This window comes from Sinocyclocheilus grahami, unplaced genomic scaffold, assembly GCF_001515645.1.
Source record: "Sinocyclocheilus grahami isolate Dianchi unplaced genomic scaffold, SAMN03320097.WGS_v1.1 scaffold65.1, whole genome shotgun sequence".
Lineage (NCBI taxonomy): Eukaryota > Metazoa > Chordata > Actinopteri > Cypriniformes > Cyprinidae > Sinocyclocheilus > Sinocyclocheilus grahami.
The window spans coordinates 1392884-1418828 of record NW_015505244.1 but is presented as its reverse complement, the minus strand read 5'-3'; the positions used below and the strand labels follow the sequence as shown (position 1 = coordinate 1418828).

General features: G+C 35.8%; 1 protein-coding gene across 6 annotated transcripts; it reads left to right on the top strand.

Annotated features, from left to right (window-relative positions):
• The first annotated feature begins 1527 nt into the window (after positions 1-1527).
• On the top strand, positions 1528-25742 carry qtrt2 (queuine tRNA-ribosyltransferase accessory subunit 2). 6 transcript variants are annotated; one of them, XM_016271740.1, is made up of 10 exons: positions 5096-5136; positions 5210-5242; positions 5359-5629; positions 7200-7255; positions 8995-9071; positions 9276-9485; positions 13603-13802; positions 15327-15496; positions 23811-23907; positions 24956-25741. In XM_016271740.1, the coding sequence occupies exons 3-10, from the start codon at positions 5430-5432 to the stop codon at positions 25179-25181; spliced, it is 1236 nt and encodes a 411-aa protein (XP_016127226.1). In that variant the 5' UTR covers positions 5096-5136; positions 5210-5242; positions 5359-5429; the 3' UTR covers positions 25182-25741. The 6 variants fall into 6 exon arrangements, with proteins under 6 accessions (XP_016127228.1, XP_016127227.1, XP_016127225.1 ...); XM_016271742.1 differs by lacking the exons at positions 5096-5136; positions 5210-5242; positions 5359-5629 and adding exons at positions 1528-1598; positions 1821-2091 and having other exon boundaries at positions 24956-25742; XM_016271741.1 differs by lacking the exons at positions 5096-5136; positions 5210-5242; positions 5359-5629 and adding exons at positions 1610-1704; positions 1821-2091 and having other exon boundaries at positions 24956-25742.
• Positions 25743-25945: the final 203 nt, after the last annotated feature.

Sequence of the window (25945 nt, the reverse complement as noted above, 5' to 3'; positions counted from 1 at the left end):
TACATATCCCAACAAGAACCGACGAGGACTGAAGCGTCTACTTTGAAACCATGGAGACAGTACGCCGGCTCTTGTGTGGCCATAGTTGATCTCAAAGGTGAACTACTAAGCTACTAAATGCATTTATTTCAGACGCTGACCCTACAATTGTGTTTTTTAGTATTTCACAATTGTAAATGTAACAACCGGTATTGCAATATTTGTTGTTTAGCCTATTGTGTGAAAATCAAGGTGTGCAAATTAAGTAAAATTCCCAGTTCCCAAGCTAAATGTGGAATTAATTACGTTAACCTATAGTAAACCGTTTTTGTCTGTTTAGTTTTTAACTTTAAAATATAGAAGTTAGAATGATTTCATGTTCTATAACCAGTGCAACATATATCAAAATTATTACTTTTCTGGGAAGATAAAACAAAAACCTTTTCAGAAGTAATACAGTTTTGCATTTTATTTGCTTTGCCACAACATATTTCAAAACCACATAACTGTGACCATTACATTTTACAACAACTCTTTTGTAACATATCAAAATTCTATATTTTCAGGTAGGCTATATGGTTTAACCAGAATGTTTTTTCTTTTTTTTTTTACAAGTCGAAAATGAGCAAACTGAATAAAAATAAATAACTACCTCACACTGGAGGTCAACATGTTAAACATGCACGTAGTGCAATAACATTGCAAAAATGTGTATATTGTGCAATAAAACAGTAAACGAGCAAACAATACAATGCTCAGTGAAAAAAACCCTTGATCAAATCATTGTTATCATCTTTATCACTTTAATTTCTTCTATGCACAACATAAGTTAATTATTGAATGCAAAACAATGAAACCGTTAGTTCTTAGCATTTATTGCTATACAACAACATATGTGATTTTTTTCTCTTCAATGTTTTTCTCTTCAGAGTTAGTTCTTGTATGCAATGCAGACCTCTTGGTTCAACAAGCACCTGTCATGTGTTATCTCTTCACTCAGAAGCACAACGGACTAAGTTACTGCAATGCAATATACATGTTATGTCTACAATGCATAACGGATGAGTTAGTTCATTCGTTCATTATTTTTTATGTTTACATTTGTTAAAATATGCTTTGTAATTAGCAGCAGAAAATATATAACACTAAAATAACTGAATCAGCTAAATTAATTGAGCAGCTCATGCTCATTACCATTTTTCTGAATGTGACAAAGTCATCAATACTGTTTTAAGGTTAACAGCCCGATATATCATATATGTCACCACAATATTTTCGTAACTTGTTTTATATCAATTTGTTCAAGAAATATATTAAAAAGACAGATGGTAAAATAATAATAACAACTACAACATTAATAGGGGTTCTCAGTAAGTTTAAGATACTCAATCAAATTACAGAGGCTTACGACGTTCTTTTTCTTCATTAATTTTAAAGATAAGCAGTAATGACACAATTCGTTGTGAAATATGTAGCATATGGAAGTCAACTGCACAGCTCTGCGCTGTAGAAATGTTATGACGTCGTAAATATGAGACCCAAGTCAAAGCGCTACGAAATATTTCTGCGACCTGAAGCTCCCACATGTCCTGCTTTCGGAAGCAGCTAATATCAAATTGGTACGCTTGATAATTTATTGTCGAATATGACATATTATTTTTAATTCACTGCTCACAAGTTTTCACGGCGTAGAGTGCTCGTTGTATAACGGAAACTTTGCCTCAGGTTGGTAAACTAGACAGTAATGTCTTCTATTTCATTCATATGTGCTTATTTGCTTGTCAATCACTATATCCCTCTGGAAAATGAGAGAATAAAGAGGTTGAATGTTGTTTTTGCAGGTGACCAGCTGTAATTTCCTCCAAGTTTCAGAGAAACATTCACATAAGGAAGCTACAGCTCCACAAGTGGGATGCAACTGGAACTGTCTCGAGTGGTTCAGGGATGTCGCCTGGGAGTTTTGACTGGACTGGGAAAATCAGGGCAGCATTCTCTAGAGGTGCCCGGCTGTCTGCTGTACACTCGCTGTGCAACTGTTCCCCACCTGACCCAGGACACTTTACACACTTTGAGAGACCTGCCATCAGTTACACAGGTGTCAGTGGATTGCCTGTAAGAATCTAGTTATACTCATACATAAGTTATAAATTCAGCTTATACGTTCAGGGACAGGGATTCACTGAATATTTGGCCAGTAGTTTTTCTAACCAAACATGTGGGACTGTAAAATGAAATAATTTGCTGTCAGATCACAAAATTTGATGTTGAGACAACTTGAATTTTTCACAGCATTCCCAGTGGATGGAAGTCTATGAAAGTAGTGATTTATTATATTTTTGTCTTGTCATCTGTAAAGTTACCTTGAGTTCCTGGTAGGCACTTTCTACATGTATACAGATCAAAAGTTCAATTTATTGATTGACAGCTCTCCTGTCCCCTTGTTGAGAGAAATCAGAAGATGTTACTGTAGTTCTAAAATAAATATGAATATGCATTAATTCATCTCACTCACAAAAAAAACTGATTCAGTATTCCTCAAAATGAATACAAATAATGCAACTCAGAATATGACGCAAACCTGCAATAATTAAATGTTAAACAACACATGTCCTTTATGTATTTAATCCCATTCTATTAACCAATGTCTTTGTTTCTGACCTTCGATGATCCAGTTCAACCATACTAATAAGCAAAAATTACTCTAGACAAACATTTGTGTGTCTTTTTTATTGCTAAAGTGTGTTGAACTTTCTTCTTCTGCATTCTACTATACGGACATAAATGTAATTTCCCTTCAGGCTGAGGCTTATTCATTTCACTTTTGGTGTGAAAAGGCTTTTATATTTGCCAAAAATATAACTTTTTTATTTTAAAAACAAACAAGCAAGCAAGCCCTGTCCAGATTTAAAAGTAACGCAAAAGTAACGTAACGCATTACTTTCCATAAAAAGTAACCAAGTACCGTAATTCGTTACTTTTTATGGAGTAACGCGGTATTGTAATGCATTACTTTTAAAAGTAACTTCCCCAACACTGCATACACCTGAAGGGGTTTTCATTGCGCATTTGAGCTAAATACTTCTGCTGAGCCACAAATCTATTCATTACTAATAACCAATGTGAATGACCAAAGATAACCTGAGTGTGACATATATTTAGATGAATACCTCTGGCTGAATATTGTAAAAAAGGAAACGAAGGAAAACACGAAGCTACATCTTTGAAGAACTGAGTGAGAAAAGAGGAAGCAGGGTTTACTCGCCTTAATACTGCCTGGTGTTTTTGTCTTTGTCGTTTTCCAACGAAAAATATCCGGTCTGTGAATGGGATTTGCCATGGTCGCTTGTACATGGGCATGCATTTGGATTGTAAGCTAATATAATATGTTTTCACATGTTTTCAAAGTGTATGTAGCAGCAATTTACAGTATATGTTATACAAATTTAGCTTCGTCGAAACATTCATGTACTTAAGTGAGAAACTTTTCGCCCAGCAATGGAATTGTGGGATTTGTAGTTTACGCAAAGTGATGTAGCATGAGTTGACGCCTAAGAAAAACTACATATCCCAACAAGAACCGACGAGGACTGAAGCGTCTACTTTGAAACCATGGAGACAGTACGCCGGCTCTTGTGTGGCCATAGTTGATCTCAAAGGTGAACTACTAAGCTACTAAATGCATTTATTTCAGACGCTGACCCTACAATTGTGTTTTTTAGTATTTCACAATTGTAAATGTAACAACCGGTATTGCAATATTTGTTGTTTAGCCTATTGTGTGAAAATCAAGGTGTGCAAATTAAGTAAAATTCCCAGTTCCCAAGCTAAATGTGGAATTAATTACGTTAACCTATAGTAAACCGTTTTTGTCTGTTTAGTTTTTAACTTTAAAATATAGAAGTTAGAATGATTTCATGTTCTATAACCAGTGCAACATATATCAAAATTATTACTTTTCTGGGAAGATAAAACAAAAACCTTTTCAGAAGTAATACAGTTTTGCATTTTATTTGCTTTGCCACAACATATTTCAAAACCACATAACTGTGACCATTACATTTTACAACAACTCTTTTGTAACATATCAAAATTCTATATTTTCAGGTAGGCTATATGGTTTAACCAGAATGTTTTTTCTTTTTTTTTTTACAAGTCGAAAATGAGCAAACTGAATAAAAATAAATAACTACCTCACACTGGAGGTCAACATGTTAAACATGCACGTAGTGCAATAACATTGCAAAAATGTGTATATTGTGCAATAAAACAGTAAACGAGCAAACAATACAATGCTCAGTGAAAAAAACCCTTGATCAAATCATTGTTATCATCTTTATCACTTTAATTTCTTCTATGCACAACATAAGTTAATTATTGAATGCAAAACAATGAAACCGTTAGTTCTTAGCATTTATTGCTATACAACAACATATGTGATTTTTTTCTCTTCAATGTTTTTCTCTTCAGAGTTAGTTCTTGTATGCAATGCAGACCTCTTGGTTCAACAAGCACCTGTCATGTGTTATCTCTTCACTCAGAAGCACAACGGACTAAGTTACTGCAATGCAATATACATGTTATGTCTACAATGCATAACGGATGAGTTAGTTCATTCGTTCATTATTTTTTATGTTTACATTTGTTAAAATATGCTTTGTAATTAGCAGCAGAAAATATATAACACTAAAATAACTGAATCAGCTAAATTAATTGAGCAGCTCATGCTCATTACCATTTTTCTGAATGTGACAAAGTCATCAATACTGTTTTAAGGTTAACAGCCCGATATATCATATATGTCACCACAATATTTTCGTAACTTGTTTTATATCAATTTGTTCAAGAAATATATTAAAAAGACAGATGGTAAAATAATAATAACAACTACAACATTAATAGGGGTTCTCAGTAAGTTTAAGATACTCAATCAAATTACAGAGGCTTACGACGTTCTTTTTCTTCATTAATTTTAAAGATAAGCAGTAATGACACAATTCGTTGTGAAATATGTAGCATATGGAAGTCAACTGCACAGCTCTGCGCTGTAGAAATGTTATGACGTCGTAAATATGAGACCCAAGTCAAAGCGCTACGAAATATTTCTGCGACCTGAAGCTCCCACATGTCCTGCTTTCGGAAGCAGCTAATATCAAATTGGTACGCTTGATAATTTATTGTCGAATATGACATATTATTTTTAATTCACTGCTCACAAGTTTTCACGGCGTAGAGTGCTCGTTGTATAACGGAAACTTTGCCTCAGGTTGGTAAACTAGACAGTAATGTCTTCTATTTCATTCATATGTGCTTATTTGCTTGTCAATCACTATATCCCTCTGGAAAATGAGAGAATAAAGAGGTTGAATGTTGTTTTTGCAGGTGACCAGCTGTAATTTCCTCCAAGTTTCAGAGAAACATTCACATAAGGAAGCTACAGCTCCACAAGTGGGATGCAACTGGAACTGTCTCGAGTGGTTCAGGGATGTCGCCTGGGAGTTTTGACTGGACTGGGAAAATCAGGGCAGCATTCTCTAGAGGTGCCCGGCTGTCTGCTGTACACTCGCTGTGCAACTGTTCCCCACCTGACCCAGGACACTTTACACACTTTGAGAGACCTGCCATCAGTTACACAGGTGTCAGTGGATTGCCTGTAAGAATCTAGTTATACTCATACATAAGTTATAAATTCAGCTTATACGTTCAGGGACAGGGATTCACTGAATATTTGGCCAGTAGTTTTTCTAACCAAACATGTGGGACTGTAAAATGAAATAATTTGCTGTCAGATCACAAAATTTGATGTTGAGACAACTTGAATTTTTCACAGCATTCCCAGTGGATGGAAGTCTATGAAAGTAGTGATTTATTATATTTTTGTCTTGTCATCTGTAAAGTTACCTTGAGTTCCTGGTAGGCACTTTCTACATGTATACAGATCAAAAGTTCATATATATACCGATCTCTTATGCTTACTAAGGTTGCAGCATTGCATTAATTATGTAAAAACCGTAATATTATTAAATATCATTACAAATAAAATAACTTTACTATTTTAATATATAAAAAATATAATGAAATATAATCTATTCCTGTAATGAAGAGCTAAATTTTCAGCATCATTACTCTCAGTCTTCAGTGTCACATGATTGTTCAGAAATCATTCTGATATGCTGATTTGATGCTCAAGATACATTTCTTACGATTATCGATATTAAAAACCGTTGTGCTGCTTAACATTTTTCTGAAAACTGTGATACACTTTTTTCCCCCCGGATCCTTTAATGTAAGTTAAAAAACAACATTAATTTAAAATAGAAGACTTTTGTAAGAATAAAAAAAGATAAATGATTTTGATGTATTGTGTCACTGTGATTGCTTGAATCAATGCAAATTCAATGTGTATTTTCCAATCATGCCAGTGCCGTATTATTATTATTAATAATTAGTTTTAGTTATTATTGCTTTAGAAACTGTAGCTAAAAAGGTACAGTTAACGTTCATTTCCGTTAACTGAATTAGTTAACTATAATAGTTAATGAACCCTGTTGTACAAGTGCTCTTGCAGGGCTTAAGAACAGAATGCAATAAACCATCTACAAATGAAAACCTTTAATCAAATAATTAAATTGCATTAAATAAAAAATAATGTAGCCATATGTAAATCCCCCCCCCCCAAAACAGCTTTTACTGTTTGATAATATTCAAATGTTTAGGGTAAGATTTTTGTAAAGAATTAGTACTTTTTTTCAGTAAGGACACATTAAATTGATCAAAAGTGACTCTAAAGACAGAGATGTAATGGTACAAAAGATTTTTATTTCAAATAAATATTGTTCATTTGAAGTGTCATGTGGCACTGAAGACTTGAGTAATAACTGTTGAAAACTGAGCTTTGCATCACAGGAATAAATTACATTTTAAAATATATATAAATAGAAAACAGTTATTTAAAGTAGTAATAATATTTCAAAGACATTTCTGTATTTACAATTTTGTTTATTTATTAAATAAATGCAGCCTTGGTGAGTGTAAAAGACTTCTTTTAAAAATCAAAAAAAAAAAAACTTGACCAGTAGTGTAAATAAAAATGTAATTATTAAAGTAGAATAGGGATGGATCTTGCGTTTGCAAATATTTTTTTTCCATATTGACAGGTTTGATTTATTTGATTTATTTTATATATCTACAGTTTCAGTTATTCAGCACTTTTTCTTTTTCAGTGCAGAGCATCATGAGGTTCTGGAGGAATTCAAAGAGGGTGTCAGAAAGTTTGCAGGTTAGCATTTCACTCTTTCACTAACTTTTTGTGACTTGCTTTCTCTTGGTTAAAAATGTCTTCAGACAGTGTGCCTGTAAGAATATCTTCGCTTAGCAACATCCCTGATATTTAATTATAAGTACAGGTGTCTGATTTTTATGAATGGCTTTTATAAACAATTGTGCAGTTATGTAGCACTGATTTAAAAATACAACATTTAGTTTCTATTGCATAAGACAGCCAGCTTTCACTGTTTAAAAATTTTTTTTTTTTACTAGTAGTGACTAGTAGTTTGTTCAAAATCATTGAAAAGATCATCTTTATCACACAAGTATTGTAAGTCATTTCTAGCCAGCAGTGTGGGTGTAAACATTTTCTCAGTTGGCTTATAGATCTTGAAGCAGTTCACACAGTTTGAAAATTCACACATCAAGTGGTTCATAAATTATCAAAGAGGTTCTGGAGCTGAGACTGTGGCAGAAAGTATTATACTTTTGAAGATGATTCCAATTTAAAAAAAAAGATAATTGGCTATAGGTCAATCCTGCACAAGCTTTGAGACTTGAAGCACTTGATAAAAATCTCGTTTGCTCACAGTGCTATAAGTTTTGAAATATGGTTAAACTCTTCTTAAAGGTGAAACATGGACCCCTGGCAGACAGCAAAATAAACTTGAAACCAGTTTCAAGCCACTTCTATTGCTCGAACAAACAAATAGCAATTCCAATTGGTGCTACTAGTAGAAATTGCACACTTCAATATCCCAAACCATAAGCATTGTAAAATAAAATTAATATTAAATCAAGTTAGTTTGGTTTTGAAATTCTTTTAGCTTTCAACCTACCTAATTTACCAGTGCGGGTGTTGATTTTTAGTTCTGAAGGCATGTTTTCAGATTCTCTCCTCCCTCGCAGACTACTGACTGTTTAGAAATAATTATGCGTGCATTCATGCTTGGATGCATAGAGCAGATGTATTTTCGAAAAATGAGTTTTCAGTTTTAATTTTGCAACTGTAACGAAAAAGAAGGGCACTGTTTCAGTCGTTGCCTTCAGCAATCCAACCAGAAATGAGAAAGGTAATTGCATTCACAATATTAAGATGTGTGACCGTGAAGACATTTCAAAGGGTGACTTGAGGTGGCTGCTAGTTCTCCATTTGGATAATTACAAAAAAAAAATTGTTGTACATGATAAAGTTGGTCACTGAAGTTCACCTCCATCATTTCCATATAATGCCGAATTTAGATTCCTCTTCATGTTCCTTTCATACATGTACACGTTTGTCTAATCTACAGTTGGGAATTAGTTTGTACAAGCTATGCAAATGTACACTTTTGCCATCAACACCTCTCATCAGTTTCCCAATTTGTTTTAATCTCCATATAAATGCATTTTTATATCTTCAGAATAATGAGTTGAGCTCTTGGTTGTTTATTTCGCCAGTAAGCAGTTTTGTTATAATGAACAAGTGTTCTGCCTGATTGCATTGGACTGTTCTTATGCATTCCATCGCTGTTGAGAATTTAGTAAATGGATGAATAATACAAGTGTATTTTGCAGTTCGTCATATGTTGTTTGTACTATTTATAGCTTTAAAATTTCAGTCATTGAAATTGGTGTTAAAACATTTTAGATTTGAATGCATGATGTCTGTTTTGATTAGAAGTAGCTGCTTGAGTTGTGCTAGTTACAAAAGACATCTGATCAGCTAATTCTCTGACGTGATTAACACAAAGCTGATGGTTTCCTACGCAGGTCTTCATGATACTGTGCTTTTCTGCTCTCTGCATGATTCTGCAAACACCAGCCCTGCTGGTCACATCACCAACAAGGTAAGAGAACTGTCAAATGATTGTTTTCAGCCTCTTTTGTCACTAACACTTCCAATAAATCATTACAAATAGTAAATTTAGTAAAATCTCATTGGTTTTCAACTGCTGCAGTTTGGCTTACAAAGAGCTTTTGTGTCCTCTAAATCTATGCCATCCCTTTACTGTTAATTGTGAGGGATTTAATGGTTGTGTGCGATTAAACAGACAGTGTCTGTGTGGGGCAGCGGTGGAAGGATAGAGCTGACAGTGGCTAGGTTCATGGCTATTCAGGCAGCTGTCCAGCCGGACTGCTATCAGAGCATGGCAGACGGAGAGACCTGGCAGGCCGGTACCTCTCGCAAGAGAGTCCGCAAAGCAGTGGACAGGACTCTGGCCCATCTGGATGAATGTCTGGTGTTGCACCAGAAAACTCAGGTCAGTACACAAAAACACAGACTGAATACCTGTTAGTGACTGCAGGATACGTTTCCCCTAAAAATGGCAAATGGTCATATTTTATACTATTCAGGGCTTGACTGTCAGGGAGAATAAAGTAATATAACTGAGACTTTTTACAAAAAGATTATTTTTGTTTCTGATTACCTTATTCTTAATTACCTGTATAATATTCTTATTACCTGTAGTGAAGAATAATCACAAAGCAGCATTAATCTGGGGTGGAAATTAGGGGTGGGCGATATGGCAAAAATATCATATCACAATTTTTTTCAGGAAAAACACAATTTTATCATGATGATTTATCATGACTAATTTCCCTATTTTAAAAACAAAACCTTACAAGGTAACAAAATATAAAATAAAAAACAATGGCAGACATTTAGGCCAAAGTGAGCGAAGATAAAAATCACTGTCATTATTTTATCTTTGTTATTAAAAAATAAGAACTAGATACACATTACTAACACACATAATATACAAATAAAACAAACAGTGCTTTATTTTTCAGGTACACTTGGTGCATTTAGCAGTAGCATTCAAGAAATTGAATGAAAAAATATAAAAATAAAACACTATATACATCAATTATACATTGATTCTTATTAAAGCAACTGTATTATAGGGGTCATATGATGTTGCTAAAAAGAACATTGTTGTGTATTTGGTGTAATGCAATGTGTTTATGCGGTTTAAGGTTAAAAAAACACATTATTTTCCACAATGTACATTATTGTTTCTCCTCTATGCCCCACCTTTCTGAAACGCATCGATTTTTACAAAGCTCATCATTCTGAAAAGCGAGGTGTGCTGTGATTGGCCAGCTATCCAGTGATTTGTGATTGGCCGAATACCTCAAGCGTGTGACGGAAATGTTACGCCCCTACCATACTGTGATGCCGTGTCCCGGCGCGATGAGACAACACCAATAAAACCCATTACAAACTAGGCATTTGTTGCATCCAGTGGGGACATAATTACTGATTATAATGACTTATACTTGGGGATGTAACGATTAACCGCGAGCCGGTTGAAAATCGATTTAAATATGTGACAATTCAAATCGGCTGAGATGCTAAACAAATCGCGATTCAATTAGGGCTAGGAGTTTATATCTGAGGGGAACTTACTGTCTTTCGATGGTATTTTTTCTTTTCCTCTTGCCTCTGTATAATGCATATCAGGGCTCCAGACTCATTCTTCCCCCTGATGCTCTTTTGCAACTAACTTTCTCAGCTGGTCGCACGAGCACATGATTTGGTCGCAATTTTTTGTTTTATTTTATTTTTTTGCGCTACAACATGGGATTATTTAATGCATGCTGATGAACTTTTATCATAGTTTATAGTTATATGGAAACGAAAGTGGTTAACATTCAACCCGTTCTTTATAATCAGTAGTATTATTTGTGATTTGAATTTTGTTAATGGGAGTTTCTCTTTTGCTGTGTTAAGCCGCGCTTTGGATGCTTTCACTTTCAAATGACAAGAATGCAGCATGTTCACCTTCTCTGGTTTAAGAAGCTGTCTTTACTTGACTTTCGCTTGAAAACCATCCATCGTTTCCTCAATAAGCGCGTCATTTTTGCTGTAGCTGAGCTGTTTCGTTATGCTTTCAGTTTCGTTTGCCCTTTGATGTTTCTCATATGCAACAGAAATTGAAGCACTTATGAGTTGACCAACGCGGTGGTCGCACCAGCACGACCGCACACAAAAACAGGCAGAAAAAATGGTCGCAGTCTGGAGCCCTGCATATTAAAGTTTATAAGTGCAGCGCTGCTTTGTTTACAGCGGAAACCAAGAAAACTCTTTAAGCGCCACCTGCTGGCAGAGAGTGAATCTGCGTCTCATTCAGCTCGTCTGCTGTTTCGGTTTCATGCAGATATTTTTTATCTAGTTTCACAAAATTGAAGTCAAACCATTATGTTTTTGCTTCAAAATTTTAAATTATACAATGTAATTTAGATTAAAAACTGCTCATGTTGCATGTATGCAGCATCTTTGTTTGAATCATGATTAACATGCAGTGGTTGCCTCTAATTTTAAATGGAAAGAGCATTGACAAAGCCTTATTTTGTTTATATGAAGAGATTTATTTGATTTGGGGCTGGTTTTAAATTAAGTTTTGTTATTTACATTTACATTAAATTTAAATTGTTATTTAGCAAATGCTTTTATCCAAGGCGACTAACAAATGAGGACAATAGACGCAATCATAACCAACAAAAGAGCAATAATATGCAAGTGCTATATTAATATATTATTATAGTGTTATATTTAAATTTCACAAAGAAACGTACAGTATTTTGTCTAAGCAATAATAAAAGGACACATTTAATTTATAATTTGTCTTAAAATAAAAAAAAATCGTGAATCGAATTGTGAGTTGAGTGAATCGTTACATCCGTACTTATACTGTGTTTTTACGTGTTGCGTATCGCGCTGCGTAAACATAAAACCATGTCTGCATTTGTGATCGGAGAACAACAAGCGCTACTCTACACTGCTTAAAACTCATGTTTGACTCATCAGTGGCAAATTTTTTTATATAAAAAACGTACTTACAGGATGTGAGTCAGAAGCGCCAGACTGTTCTTGCAAAGTTGGAACTGCCCCACTTTATAGAAACAGCCTTTGAGCACAGAAGTATTGTAGGCTACTCTGCAGGTTCAGGATCTGAATAGTTGAGTTGAACTGTTCTGGAACAGTGTTGTAAATACAACTTAACCACTGATTTCTAGTTGTGTCCTCTTTTGGAAGACAAAACAAAGTAGTTTCACTTTCACAACGAAACACACAGTGGCTTGAGTGAGCCGCGGCCAGCTGATTCGACGAAGGAGCAGCCGGCGGGCTTGCGGCAACTACATGTGACGACCCCGGGCTGGACTCTGCTTCGTCCACGGTGAAAGCCACAGCGCGAAGTTGATGTATTTCCTCAGCGACCAGCACGGATCAGCTCTAGGCATGACGAAGCGGATATCGTCCTCTTTTGGAAGGTCTAACAAAGTATTTTCGCTTTCACAACGAAACACACAGCGTTTCCACAACATGGCGGCGCAGCAACAACAACACTCTAGCGAAAATAAAAGTTACGCCTTCTTTCTTTGTGTGAACATTTGGGCGGTGTTATGCAAATCTTCCCACACAGTGACGTAGACACGTGGGGGCGTGTTTAAGCGAGGTATTTTAGGAGGGTGTGGACAAGTCTTAATTTTTATAAAGAATATCTCTTTGAATTTGAGACTTTAGTATATGCAACTTTACAGATCTTCTTTATGCACCAAGAGCTTGTAACACTCCAAAGAGAAAGGAAAAATTGAAATCGCGTCATATGACCCCTTTAAAGTTCTTCAGTCAAGAGCAGTGAGTGACTTTTCTTTTTATGTTATGCTGTTTTATTAACATTAAATTTATTCCTTTGTGTTCACCACAAGAAATAAATTAATACAGGTTTGGGACAACATTAGAGTTAGTAAATACTGATAGAATTAAAAATGTTTTGGTTAACTATCCCTTTAATGACAAACGGCAGCATGTTTATTACAATTAGTCTGCTGTCACTTTAAGAGCTGCATGCATCCATTTTTCTCTTAACTGTTTACTTTCACTTTAGCTATAACCAACAGTGTTTATATGTAATCCTTGTGTGTTTCTGACAGTATTAGCGCAATCAGACGCAAAAATTAATTTAGTCAAGTAATCAGGTGCTGCTTGACAGGTTTTTTTAGGGTGTGTGCGCCTCAGGTGTACGCGCTCAGAAAAAGAGCACGTCAGAACAGCACGCGAATGACATGTTTGACCGGCAAGGCTTTAAAGCACATGCAAATAATGTCATTTTTATGATTGTGAATAAGTGCAGTGTAACGCTGAATTAACATTTGATGTGAATGTATGTCGGCGCGTTGTACAGTATATTGAGATGGAGGTGCCAGAATTTTATTAACATATATATATATATACAAAATACAATTCTATTAACTTTTTTAAATTGATTTAAATTGAGATTTTTTTTATTTATTAATTTTGTTTGCCTTGACAGGTAAAATCTAGAAATTTATTTAACTAAATAAATATAAACGTACTGTCTTTGTTTACAGGAATTAAAACAGGCCGAGATATTTGGGGTTGTGGAGGGTGGAGACATTATGGAGGAGAGGCTCCGGTCAGCACGAGAGACTGTCAAGCGTCCTGTGGGCGGATTTGTCCTGGATGGATTTCATTCTGCTGCCATGGACCAGGATGTGAGGGCTCAGCTGATTAAAGCGACATCTGCAGAGCTTCCACAAGAAAAACCCAGGTAAAAAAGGTGTCTTTTTAAATCTCTGCCTCAGATGCTCAAACGTTTCTTAAGTTGGAGACTGAGGGGCTAGATCTTCCCATTCTTATTACTCTCTGATTATGCTCCTCGATTTTCAGCAGCCATAGCAACACTCCATCCCACCAGGAGCCCATAGCAACCACCTCATCCCTTCCAGGGAGATGGAAGTGCTGGGGTTAGAAAGGTTTCAGGAACAAATTTCACCTTGAGTTCCTAGTGGTGTAATGATTGATTTCTCTGATCTCCCTCTCCTGGAGAATGACGAGGAGGTTAGAGAATCACACAGAGACAGCAAGACAATGGCAGGAAGTAAAGCAGTGTGGATATGGAAGCGTCCTTGTGGCTCAGTGGGGTCTTAAGAGGGCTGCTTCCCACTGGGCTTTATAGTCTTGTTAGAAACATTTCCCTTGGGTGTATCTCAGGTCACAAATAACTGGAGCTGGAGAAGGTTGTAAGGCAGACAGGCTGTAGGACAGGATACATAATTTAGGTTTAGAGCAGGACAAGTTGTTTCTGTGCTGCAGTATTTATGCTATTATTGGACTATGATGCATGTTTTGTTCAAAAATAAATTCAGCAAGGATGCATTAAATTTATCAAAAGTGACAATAAAAATCGTTATAATCTTACAAATGATTTCTGATTCAAATAAATGCTGTTATTTTGAACTTTCTATTCATCAAAGAATCCTGAAAAAATATAGTGTTTACCACAAAAATATTAAACAGCATATCTGTTCTCAGCACTGATGATAAGAAATGTTTCTTGAGCAGCAAATCGCCATATTAGAATGATTTCTGAAGGATCACGTGACACTGAAGCATGGAGAAATTATGCTGAAAATCACATCACAGGAATAAATTATATTTTAAAATATATTAAGATAGAAAGGTTATTTTAAATGAATTATTTCACAATATTGCTGTATTTAAATAAATGCAGCCTGGTTGAACTTAAGATACTTCTTATAAAAACATTTTTTTTAAATCCTCATTTTACTTTTTGCAACTATCCAAACTTTTAAATTGATATAACCTCAAAAACAATTTGTGTTTTACAGCATGACTTTGTTGATGTGTTTGAGATAGCTTTTGGATCTCTATTGAAATGCAGTGTGGAGACATCCACAAAAAACACAGATTAACTGGTTTTGTATTAATACTTAATGATTTACCCTGGGCTGAACTTGGCTTTGATTTTATCTTTGGGGTCTTACTGAGGTACACTGAGAAAAGTATTCCCAAACCAATAGGGGAAAAATGCATTGTGAGGTCCAAAGCCTTAGAATTACCTGTTGCAGCAGAATTGTGTAATTCATTCAATGTTTAAATCCGTTTTCCTATCTAAGCTTAACATGCAGAGACAACTATGACCTTTAATTAACCTATATAGTTAACCTTTAATTAATAATAACTCCCATTAAGGCAAAAAGCATTGTATTTGACTCGTATTATATTTTAAGCCTGAGCATGCAGTGCATTGAGCTTTTGCCATTTCTGTCAGGTTGGTGCTGGGGGTTGGTCGTCCTGATGAGGTCATTAGCTGTGTTGAAGCAGGAGTTGACCTGTTTGAGAGCTTCTTCCCCTTCCAGGTGACGGAGCGAGGCTGCGCGCTCTCTTTCAACTACACCATTGATCCCGACCCTGAGACGGCAGGTACATCAACCCCTACAGGTGTGCAGAAGCCCATAGTTATACTATTGAAAAGATATTACAGGTTTTCTACACTTTCTTAAAGGGGTCATATGATGCTATTTTAAAGATCATTATTTTGTGTATTTGGTGTAACATAATATGTTGACATGCTTTAATGTTCAAAAAACACATTATTTTTCAAATACTGTACATTATTTTAGGTCCTCTATGCCCCGCCTCTCTCAAACACAAAGTTTTCAACAAAGCCCCCTCTTTTGACAAGCGCAGTCTGCTCTGATTGACCAGCTGACCCAGTGCATTGTGATTGGCCGAACACCACAAGCACGCGTCAGAAATGTTACGCCCCTTACCATAATCGCTTCAGCTTTCAAAGTAAATATCAAAACAGTTAATAATGTCGTTAGTTTTACCATCAGTTCAAGCCCGAAAGAGCAACAGGGTCGCGTGACCGACACAGTGATGATGCAGTACACAAGCCGCGGTTAAGACAGCTGACGTGCTATGATTTCTGACAGGCAGTTCACTCTCCTGTGATGTGACCCTGTTCCCCTCTCTCACACACACACACACGACGTGTTACTCTGCGCTGCATAAAACTCCGCATTTGAACAGTCAATAATAGCAAATACTTAAACTAATGACAAAACATACTTAGTCGCTGATTCAGAAGCACACACACACACACACACACACGACGCGTTACTCTGCGCTGCGCAAAACTCCGCATTTGAACAGTCAATAGCAAATACTTAAACTAATAACAAAACATACTTACAGTCGCTGATTCAGAAGCTCCAGATTGTCATAGCAAAGTCGAAATTGACCCTTTTGTTTAGTTTTTTTTTTTAGAAATAGCCTTTGTGCACAGCCAGCCTTGTACTCTTCTAGGTAAAAAAAAACAGTCGTCCATAAAATACGTTGCACAAATTCGAACATCTAGGTTGTGCTGTTCTTTTGTAAATAAGGGGCGTGTTAGAGCGAGACGTTTTAGGTAGGTGTGGCTGACTCTTAACTTTTATAAAGAATATCTCTTTGGATTTGAGACTTTAGTCTTTGCAACTTTACAGATCTTCTTTATGCACCAAGAGCTTGTAACACTCCAAAGAGAAAGGAAAACTTGAAATCGCATCATATGACCCCTTTAACTCTATAAAACATTATATTTGATACACACATTTCGAAGGCCTTTAAATTATCATGATCAAGAATATGTGGAAAATAAACCTGTTGTACACAAACAACTACTTCTGTCATCGAATTAATAGTTTATACTTTTTTAGCAAATAAAAGGCTTTTTAGTATCACTCTAAAACTGCCCATCTTCATGCCATGGTACATTAGATGTGATTTTTGTAAAGTAAACATAAGAATACCTTTCATATTATTATTTATATTTCTAGTTGAACACTTACTGAACTGAAACAACTTGGGTTTACTTGATTATCCATACATAATATTTAGAAAAATATTGAATATTTATGAATTAATATTTATTAGTACGTATGTTAATCATCATTGTATTGCATTGTTTTTCCCCAACAATAAAAAATACAGAGCTTTGATTATAAAACAAAGCATTTAAATATCGTCTTACTAAGACACATAATTTGAAGATATACTGACATCTGATATTTTTTTATGCTTTTTATGTAAATTGTACTGTACTGATTCAAAGATGTCGTTGGTTTACATTATAGGCAATCAGAATTTCATCTTTTTGGCCATATACATATCAACTGCACCATATTCCATGTGTTTGTTCAGGTTGGGTCTCTGAATCAAATTGAGGTGGTTTATTTCTCCTTGAGTGTGAACTCCATATTCTTCTATATCATACTATATGAACCATAAAAGTCTGATGTATCAAGTATTATACTCGGAATGTTTTTTTGTTTGTTTCTGGCTATTATTTCAAATGTATTTAAAGTGTCAACTACCAGTTCACTGCCAGCAGAAAGAATGAGCAGCATAGAGGACTGTTTTTCTCAGCATGGCTTGGTGGAAGTGGAGCTTCTGCTAGTTGTTTCAGATAATTAAGTGTGAGTTTAAATAATAAAGTCTTCGAGACTTTAAAATAATCACACCCCCTCCCTTAAAATAATCAAATTTTGTTGCTTTGCAGCCTGCAGCAGATGGGCACAGTTTTTGTTTTATCCAGCTGTATTTACTCAGTGCAACTTAAAACATCCAAGTGAAAGATATAACCAGAGGTAGAAAGCGTACGAAAATATTCTACTCAAGTAAAAGTACCATTACATTAATGAAATTTTACTTAAGTACAAGTAAAAGTACCTGTCTAAAAATCTACTCAAGTAAAAAGTAGCTCATTTAAAATTTACTCTGAGTAAGAATTAGTTACATTTTAACAGTGGGAGGGAGGCAAAAATGGGATAGGCCAAGGGTGTCAAACTCAGTTCCTGGAGGGCCACAGCCCTGCACAGTTTAGATATAACCCTAATTAAACACATCTGATCCAGCTAATCTAATCATTTAGGCTTATTTGAAACTACATGGTATGTGTGTTGGAGCAGGGTTGGAACTGAACTCTGCAGGGCTGCTGCCCTCCAGGAACTGAGTTTGAAACCTCTGGGATAGGCCTATAAATCTCAAACTAAAGAGAATCTAAAGATACTTTAAATGTGAAATTAAAACCGCCAGTAGGTGTCAGCAAATCACTGTTAATAAGTGTGTCATTGAGATTGAACTGAATCATTTAAAGGGGTCATATGGTGCCGCTAAAAAGAACATTATTTTGTGTATTTGGTGTAATGAAATGTTTTTATGCGGTTTAAGGTAAAAAAAACACATTATTTTCCACATACTGTACATTATTTTCTCCTCTATGCCCCGCAACTAAAGAGAATCTAAAGATACTTTAAATGTGAAATTAAAACCGCCAGTAGGTGTCAGCAAATCACTGTTAATAAGTGTGTCATTGAGATTGAACTGAATCATTTAAAGGGGTCATATGGTGCCGCTAAAAAGAACATTATTTTGTGTATTTGGTGTAATGAAATGTTTTTATGCGGTTTAAGGTAAAAAAAACACATTATTTTCCACATACTGTACATTATTTTCTCCTCTATGCCCCGCCTTTCTGAAACGTGTCGATTTTTACAAAGCTCATCGGTCTGAAGAAGCAAGGTGTGCTCTGATTGGCCAACTATACAGTGCGTTGTGATTGGCCGAATACCTCAAGCGTGTGACGGAAATGTTACGTCTCTTACCATATTGTGATGCCTGCGGCAACCACATGTGACGACCCCGGGCTGGACTCCTCTTCATCCCCGATGAAAGCCGATCCGGCGATCGACAGCGCGAAGTTGAAGTATTTCCTCAGTGACCAGCACAGATCAGCTCTAGGCATGACGAAGCGATATTGTCCTCTTTTGGAAGGCCAAACAAAGTAGTTTCGCTTTCTAAACGAAGCACACAGCGCCTTCACGTCACGGCAACAATACTACAGTGAGAATAAAAGTTACGCCTTCTTTCTTTGCGTGAACATTTGGGCGGCGTTATACAAATCTTCGCAGGTAGAGACGTAGGTATGTGGGGGCGTGTTAGAACGAGCCGTTTTAGGTAGGCGTGGCTGACTCTTAACTTTTATAAAGAATATATCTGGATATGGATTTGAGACTTAGTCTTTGCGACTTTACTGATCTTCTTTATGCACCAAGAGCTTGTAACACAAAAATTGAAATCGCATCATATGACCCCTTTAAACGGTTGATTCAGGAACAAAAAAACGTCATGTTGTTCAGAGACGCAAAACTGCTATGGTGGCTGTGTTTGGAATTCTTTTTGTTGTAGAAATATAGCAAAAATAGACAATATTGTGTCTAAAACGCAAGTCTCTTAATTAACTTATTGTTTATTGAACTGTTGTAAATCTATATGTAATCATGCTGATTTTTGGAGGAAAAAACGGCATTCTTCGTGTGATATTGATTTACTATATGAAAAGATATAGATATAAATATATACATTTTCTGCCCCTATATCTTCAATTTTGTGATCATTCTAAATGCATTTTAACAGACTGAATCACGCAGTGAAAGAACGCACTCTAAATGCGCGCGCGCACTAGTCTAATCTACTAGACTTCACGGTACTCTGTAGGAGTGTTTTGTTTGGTTTTTGGCAAAATACTGATAGTCAAATCGCACATCATTAAAACAACAATTATGATATTATCGCAGACGATATATATCGCACACTCTGCACCACTGTCTTTTTGGCTAATTTGTGCAAAACCTCTTGCTAAACTGTCAAAGCTTCATTTTAACCACCAATGCAACGATGCAAGTATTTACCTCACCTCTACATGCTTGCGAAGGGTTGATGTCGAGATTTTATAAGCTGCTAGTTTGGTCTCCCTAGGCAAACATAGCTTACACTGCATAATAGAGCATAAATATGGCCAGGGGTTCACTTAATTTCCTTCGATTTCAACTTCAGCAGAATACGATGGGGTTTCGTTTTCAGCTGGGTCTTTAGTCTCATCTGCCTTGGAATCTTCAAGGTGAGTTTTGGCAAAGCTCAGTTGTGACTGCATGTGGCTTTTTTCTTGCAACCCTCCTATACAAGCCACATTTATGTAGAATTTGTGGTATTGTTGTCACATGCACACAATGACCACTCTTTGTTATAAATTCCTGCAACTGCTTTAGAGTTACTGTAGGTCTCTTGGTCGCCTCTCTGACCAGTTTCCTCCTGACACTTTCATCCAGTTTGGAGCGACGTCCTGGGCTTCAACCAGCCCAAAAGAGCCCATGTTACACCTCTCTTTATCTCCTTGCACTGGCTACCAGTTGCGGCTCGAATCAAGTTCAAGACATTGATGCTTGCATATAGAACAGCCACAGGCTCAGCACCCGCCTACTTCCACTCACTACTACAAATCTACATCCCCTCCAGAAGTCTGAGATCCGCTGGTGAGCGACGCCTCATGGTACCATCACAGAGAGGCTCAAATTCACTTTCCAGAATATTCTCGTTCACCATTCCTGGCTGGTGGAACGATCTTCCCACCCCTATCCGGAATGCTGAATCCCTGACAATTTTCAAGCGACAGCTGAAAACTCATCTCTTTCGAAGCTACTTGACTTGATCATCATCATCAAAAAAAACAATTCTATCTCTTTATTTATTCCTTCTCTTTCTAGCTTGTAATTATTTGAACAATGTCTAGAAACTTGATATTACAAGCACTTCCTGTATCTGTTTGCCTCTTTAAGAAGAATCGCTTTATGTATCCCCCAATTGTAAGTCGCTTTGGATAAAAGCGTCTGCAAAATGACTAAATGTAAATGTCCTGATCCAGGGAGGGTCTGTGCTGTACCAAATACCTTCCACTTCTTAATAACAGACTTCACTGTGCTTCTAGGCATTGATAAAGGCTTTGAGTTTTTTTTTTATCCATCTCCTGACTTGTGCCTGTCCACAGCTTTATCCCAGAGATCTTTTGTGCCTTGCCACCCATAGTTGATTGTTTGCTTCAGTTGCACTACCAAGGACTGAAATGGTCCAGGAAAGCTCTTTTAATGCTGAACTGATCAAAATGACCACAGCTGATCACAGTTGAAAGTCAAATTATCTGTGTGCCATTGAGAAGGTGATTAGCTACACCTGATTGAGTTTACCAGTCATTTTTAGGAGGTTTTTTTTCTTTCTGACATGTTGGTGTTATATCTTTCACTTGGATGTTATACGTTGTACTGAGTAAATAATACAGCTGGATAAAACAAAAACTGTGTCCGTCTTCATTTCAGGCTGCAAAGAAACAAAATAAGATTACGATTTTCAAAGAGGAGTGATTATTTCCTATACCCACTGTATGAAGGCAGACCTCATTATCATTTCCCACATTTCAATGTTGGTTTTTACTTTCAAAAGCCTTTTCTGTGAGAATAGAGACCCCTGCGTTTGTCTGCAAAGTATCTGGATCACGCGAAGATACATAAAATTCACTATCAGGCATGAATAATTGATTTGGGCTGTTTAGTGTGCAGCAGTCTGTTCTAAGAAGAAGCTAATCGATGTGAGTTCAGGACAGGCACTTGCAGAATCAGGAGAGAAAGAAATATCCCCTCAGCCAATTAGAGGGCTCTGCAGGGAGACTGGCTGTAGCCTTACCCTGATCTGCTGCCTTCTGTCACGGCAGGTTCTACTTCACACGCTCTTCTCTTTCACACCCTCTCTACATCTCTAAACCTCCACTTTGTGGTGTCTTTTTACTTATTCTTCTTCTTTCTGTCTCATGTGTGTTTTACTCCTGTTTTTCTTCTCCTTTTACTGGTTTCTCAATCCGTCATGCTCTTAAGTAGTTTTTTTTTTTGCATATACGTCACTGTAAAGATTTTTTTTATTATTATTTCATTTGTTCATAGAAATATAAAAGACATCTGTACAATTAAACATGCACTCAGTAGTTTTAGTTGTAAAACAATATTTTAAAATGTTAAAAATGATGTACCCTCACATCATTTTTAATTCTGGTCATATCAATAGCTTGTAAAAGCTGTTTTATTTTACATGTAGTGGGTAGCCTCATGTGGGCCTCCATGTTGAAATCACATGGCCCTTCTATTTTTGATGCTGATTTGAGGTTTGCATCTTGCCGTGTGAAGAGTAGATTGAGACCATCACCAGTCATCAGCGAATTCTTTCTTTTTCAGGACATTCCGAACTGTTTTTGAATATACGTTTTTGATCAAAAAAAGCTCTAACTGAGCTCCCCTTTTCTTTTAGCATCCAAAATACTTGCTTTTCTCTCAAAGCCTCATATTCATCTACAGATGTCTTGACTCAACAACAGACAGACCAATTTTGTCTTTAAGGTTCCTCAATTTGAAAATTACATGTTCCTTTGGCATGTTCACACCATACACTACTTGATCTGGTCATGAAATATGTACAGTTATGATCAGAATTATTAGCACCTTTGGTATATATGAGCAAAGAAGGGTGTGAAAATAAAATCTAACCATTCATTGAATTAGAACAATTTAAAGTGGGGGTAAAATTGCATTATGATATAAATGTTTTTTCTTCAGTACATGTTATTAGCCCCTTTTTATTCAGTACTTTTTGCAACCTTCATTTCAGCTCTGAATCTTCTGCTATAATGACTGATGAGGTTGGGGAACACCTGTCAAGAGATCAGAAACCTTGCATACAAATCTCTCCAGTTGATTTTGTTGTTTGTTTTAGATCATTGTCTTGATGGAAGACTCAACCACAGCCCATTATGTGATTCATAGCAAAGGCAGTCAGGTTTTGAATTTGTATCTGTTGGTATTTGATAGAATTCACGATGCTGTGTATCTGAACAAGAACCTAGAAGAATAGTCCCACAACATTAATGATCCAGCAGTGTATTTAACCATGGGCATTGGGTTCTTTTTATCCCTGTGTATCTGTTTAAATCTTGTGTGTGCCAAAAGCTAATTTTTTCAACTTCATCTGGCCATAGAAACCCTCATAAACAATTTGTGGTGATGTTTGACCTTTTTATTCAGTACTTTTTGCAACCTTCATTTCAGCTCTGAATCTTCTGCTATAATGACTGATGAGGTTGGGGAACACCTGTCAAGAGATCAGAAACCTTGCATACAAATCTCTCCAGTTGATTTTGTTGTTTGTTTTAGATCATTGTCTTGATGGAAGACTCAACCACAGCCCATTATGTGATTCATAGCAAAGGCAGTCAGGTTTTGAATTTGTATCTGTTGGTATTTGATAGAATTCACGATGCTGTGTATCTGAACAAGAACCTAGAAGAATAGTCCCACAACATTAATGATCCAGCAGTGTATTTAACCATGGGCATTGGGTTCTTTTTATCCCTGTGTATCTGTTTAAATCTTGTGTGTGCCAAAAGCTCATTTTTTCAACTTCATCTGGCCATAGAAACCCTCATAAACAATTTGTGGTGATGTTTGATTTTTTTTTAAGCTTTCTGACCCCAAGACTCAACTAATTTCAGCAACCACTCAAACTATCCTCCTTATCGTGCATTAAGACAATGTAGACACACGTCCTTTTCCAGGCAGATTCATAACATCTCCAGTTGACGGGAGTGTCTTAGTTATTGCCCTGATGGTGAAGATGGCTATTTTCAATGCTTTAGCTATTTTCTTACAGCCACTTTCTATTTTGAGAAGCTTAGATTTTTGTGAATTTGTTGAATGAATGATCGGAAGGATAAACAATGCGGATTTATTTTCACAGCCGCCTTTGCTCCTATTTATCAGGGGGGCTAATAAGTCTGAACACAAATGTATGTAAAGCAATTGTGCTGAATGTTTAATCGTGTGTATGTTTGACACAGTGTTGGAATTCAACGGAGAGATGCCTGCTGTCAAGAAGCCGAACTCAAATGGGGATGAAAATATTATGCCTTTCGAAATGAACCTCAAAGATAAAAGGTGTGTATGTATGGAGGGAGACACACCTCAAACAGCTGTGTGTTTTCATTTGCTCATATCAGATGAGACTACTAATGCTTTCATGCACATCCAATGCTTTCATACACATCTAATGCTTTCTTGCCCAGCTTTCATGATCTCAATCACCTCAGCTTGGATATGAGGATAAATAAATGCAATATGTTAGTAATTCATACTCGCGTCTGAGTGCATTTCCATAATATTGCCTCTATCACTAGAGTCAAATCAGATTAGTGGTCAAAGGAGTGATGTAGGATATTAAACAAAAGGATTTTCCAACCCCCCCACCCATGACTCAAACCACTGCCTTATAAAAATGTCTTGTATACATCAGCAGGAGTAATGATATATATATATATATATATATGTGTGTGTGTGTGTGTGTGTGAAGTACCTGTTTACTGAGCAAAAAAACCCTTAACATTGATAAATATTAGTTTATTAACAGGCATTGATATATTTGTACATTTAATATGAATTTAATCCTTTATGGATTTATTTTGTGGAAAACATGCCTTGATTATTTAACTAGATTTTTAACGTTTAGTTTTTGCATGAAATATTTTTAAACCTACTTTGAAACAGTTGCTGTTAGCTCCATATTATTGTTCCTATATAAAAAAATAAAAAAAAACTTTCGGCTATAATCACCAATATACAGATCACATTGCATTGTTTGAAGATATGTTTCCCTTTTAATACCTTTTCCCTTTTTATTATTATTTAAATATTAATATATTTAGTTATATATTTAATAAATATTTAATAATATATTATTTTTGTTAAATATTTATTATATTTGTTTAATATTTATTATTTATTTATATTAATATATATATATTTTCTTTTATTTCAATAATTCTTTTTTTATATATATATATATATGTTGTTGCATTACAGACTTGTCCTTAGAATTATTTTTATTTTTTGCATTAAAGACACTTAAAAGTCCTTAAATGTAATTCCCTTTAACAGCTAGATACCCTGGTGTGACAATTAGCCTCATAACAGTGTGTTTGACTTTCAGGTATCAAGATGATTTCCGTCCACTTGTTGAGGGCTGTGGCTGCTACTGCTGTAAAAAGCATATGAGAGCGTATGTTCATCATTTACTGGTGACCAACGAGCTGCTCGGCGGTGTTTTACTCATGCTACACAACATGGCGCATTATCTTGGCTTCTTCAAAGCGCTGCGGGAGGCAATAGCCAGCGACCGTCTGCAGGACTTTAAAAATAGAGTGCTCCATTGCTGAGAAGGTGATTGAAATGATTGAAGGACTTCAGGCAAAAAGAATGAACAAAAGAACACCTACATCAGAGCATACTTAAGGCTTTGATTTCAGATTGTGTGTCTCATGAATATAAAGCTGGATTCTGATGCATGTGCTCTTGCCATGCAAAATATCAGACAAAAAGTGCTAATGTGAGTGAGACAGCAAACCTTTTAAGATTGCCATGGCTCATCTCAGAGTTTATGGATTTAAATTTGCCGTCTGCTCCATCAAATGAAGAGTTTCACTTAGAAGGAGCGTTAATAATGGTGAAATTGCCTCTTTAAAGAGCAGCACTTGCTCAGATTCTCTCTCTATAGCCCTGAAAAATTACCACCTGCTGTTTTGCTCAGCACATATTTTTCTGATGAGTTATATTTTTATTATTGGAAAGTGCTGCGTTTTATTATTTCTTTCTTACAATAATGGTATTGTATAATATTTATTATTACACATTACTATTATTGTTTAGATTAAATTGTCAAGTTTTAAGTTTAACATTAAGTTTTAGACATTTTCCTTTAAACCACAATGCAAATCTAGGTTTTTGACTTTTTTGTATTTATGTTTTTCAGGTCTTCACATTCCTTTTCATGTTATTTTTTAATTTTACAATAAATGCACAACAGAGTGACTATAAACATTTTTGTTGTGACTATATTCACAATATAGCACAGCCTAAAGTGCCTCATTGTTAAAAAAAAGTTTCATGTTAAATCTGTGTATATTGTAGCATGGATAAAATA

Bases quoted from the DNA above. Each gene is read 5' to 3' on its own strand.
- qtrt2 (XM_016271742.1), top strand. From the start codon at position 1,892: ATGCAACTGGAACTGTCTCGAGTGGTTCAGGGATGTCGCCTGGGAGTT. The intron at 2,092-7,199 runs GTAAGAATCTAG...TTTCTTTTTCAG, and splicing joins CAGGTGTCAGTGGATTGCCT to TGCAGAGCATCATGAGGTTC. The intron at 7,256-8,994 runs GTTAGCATTTCA...TTTCCTACGCAG, and splicing joins GGGTGTCAGAAAGTTTGCAG to GTCTTCATGATACTGTGCTT.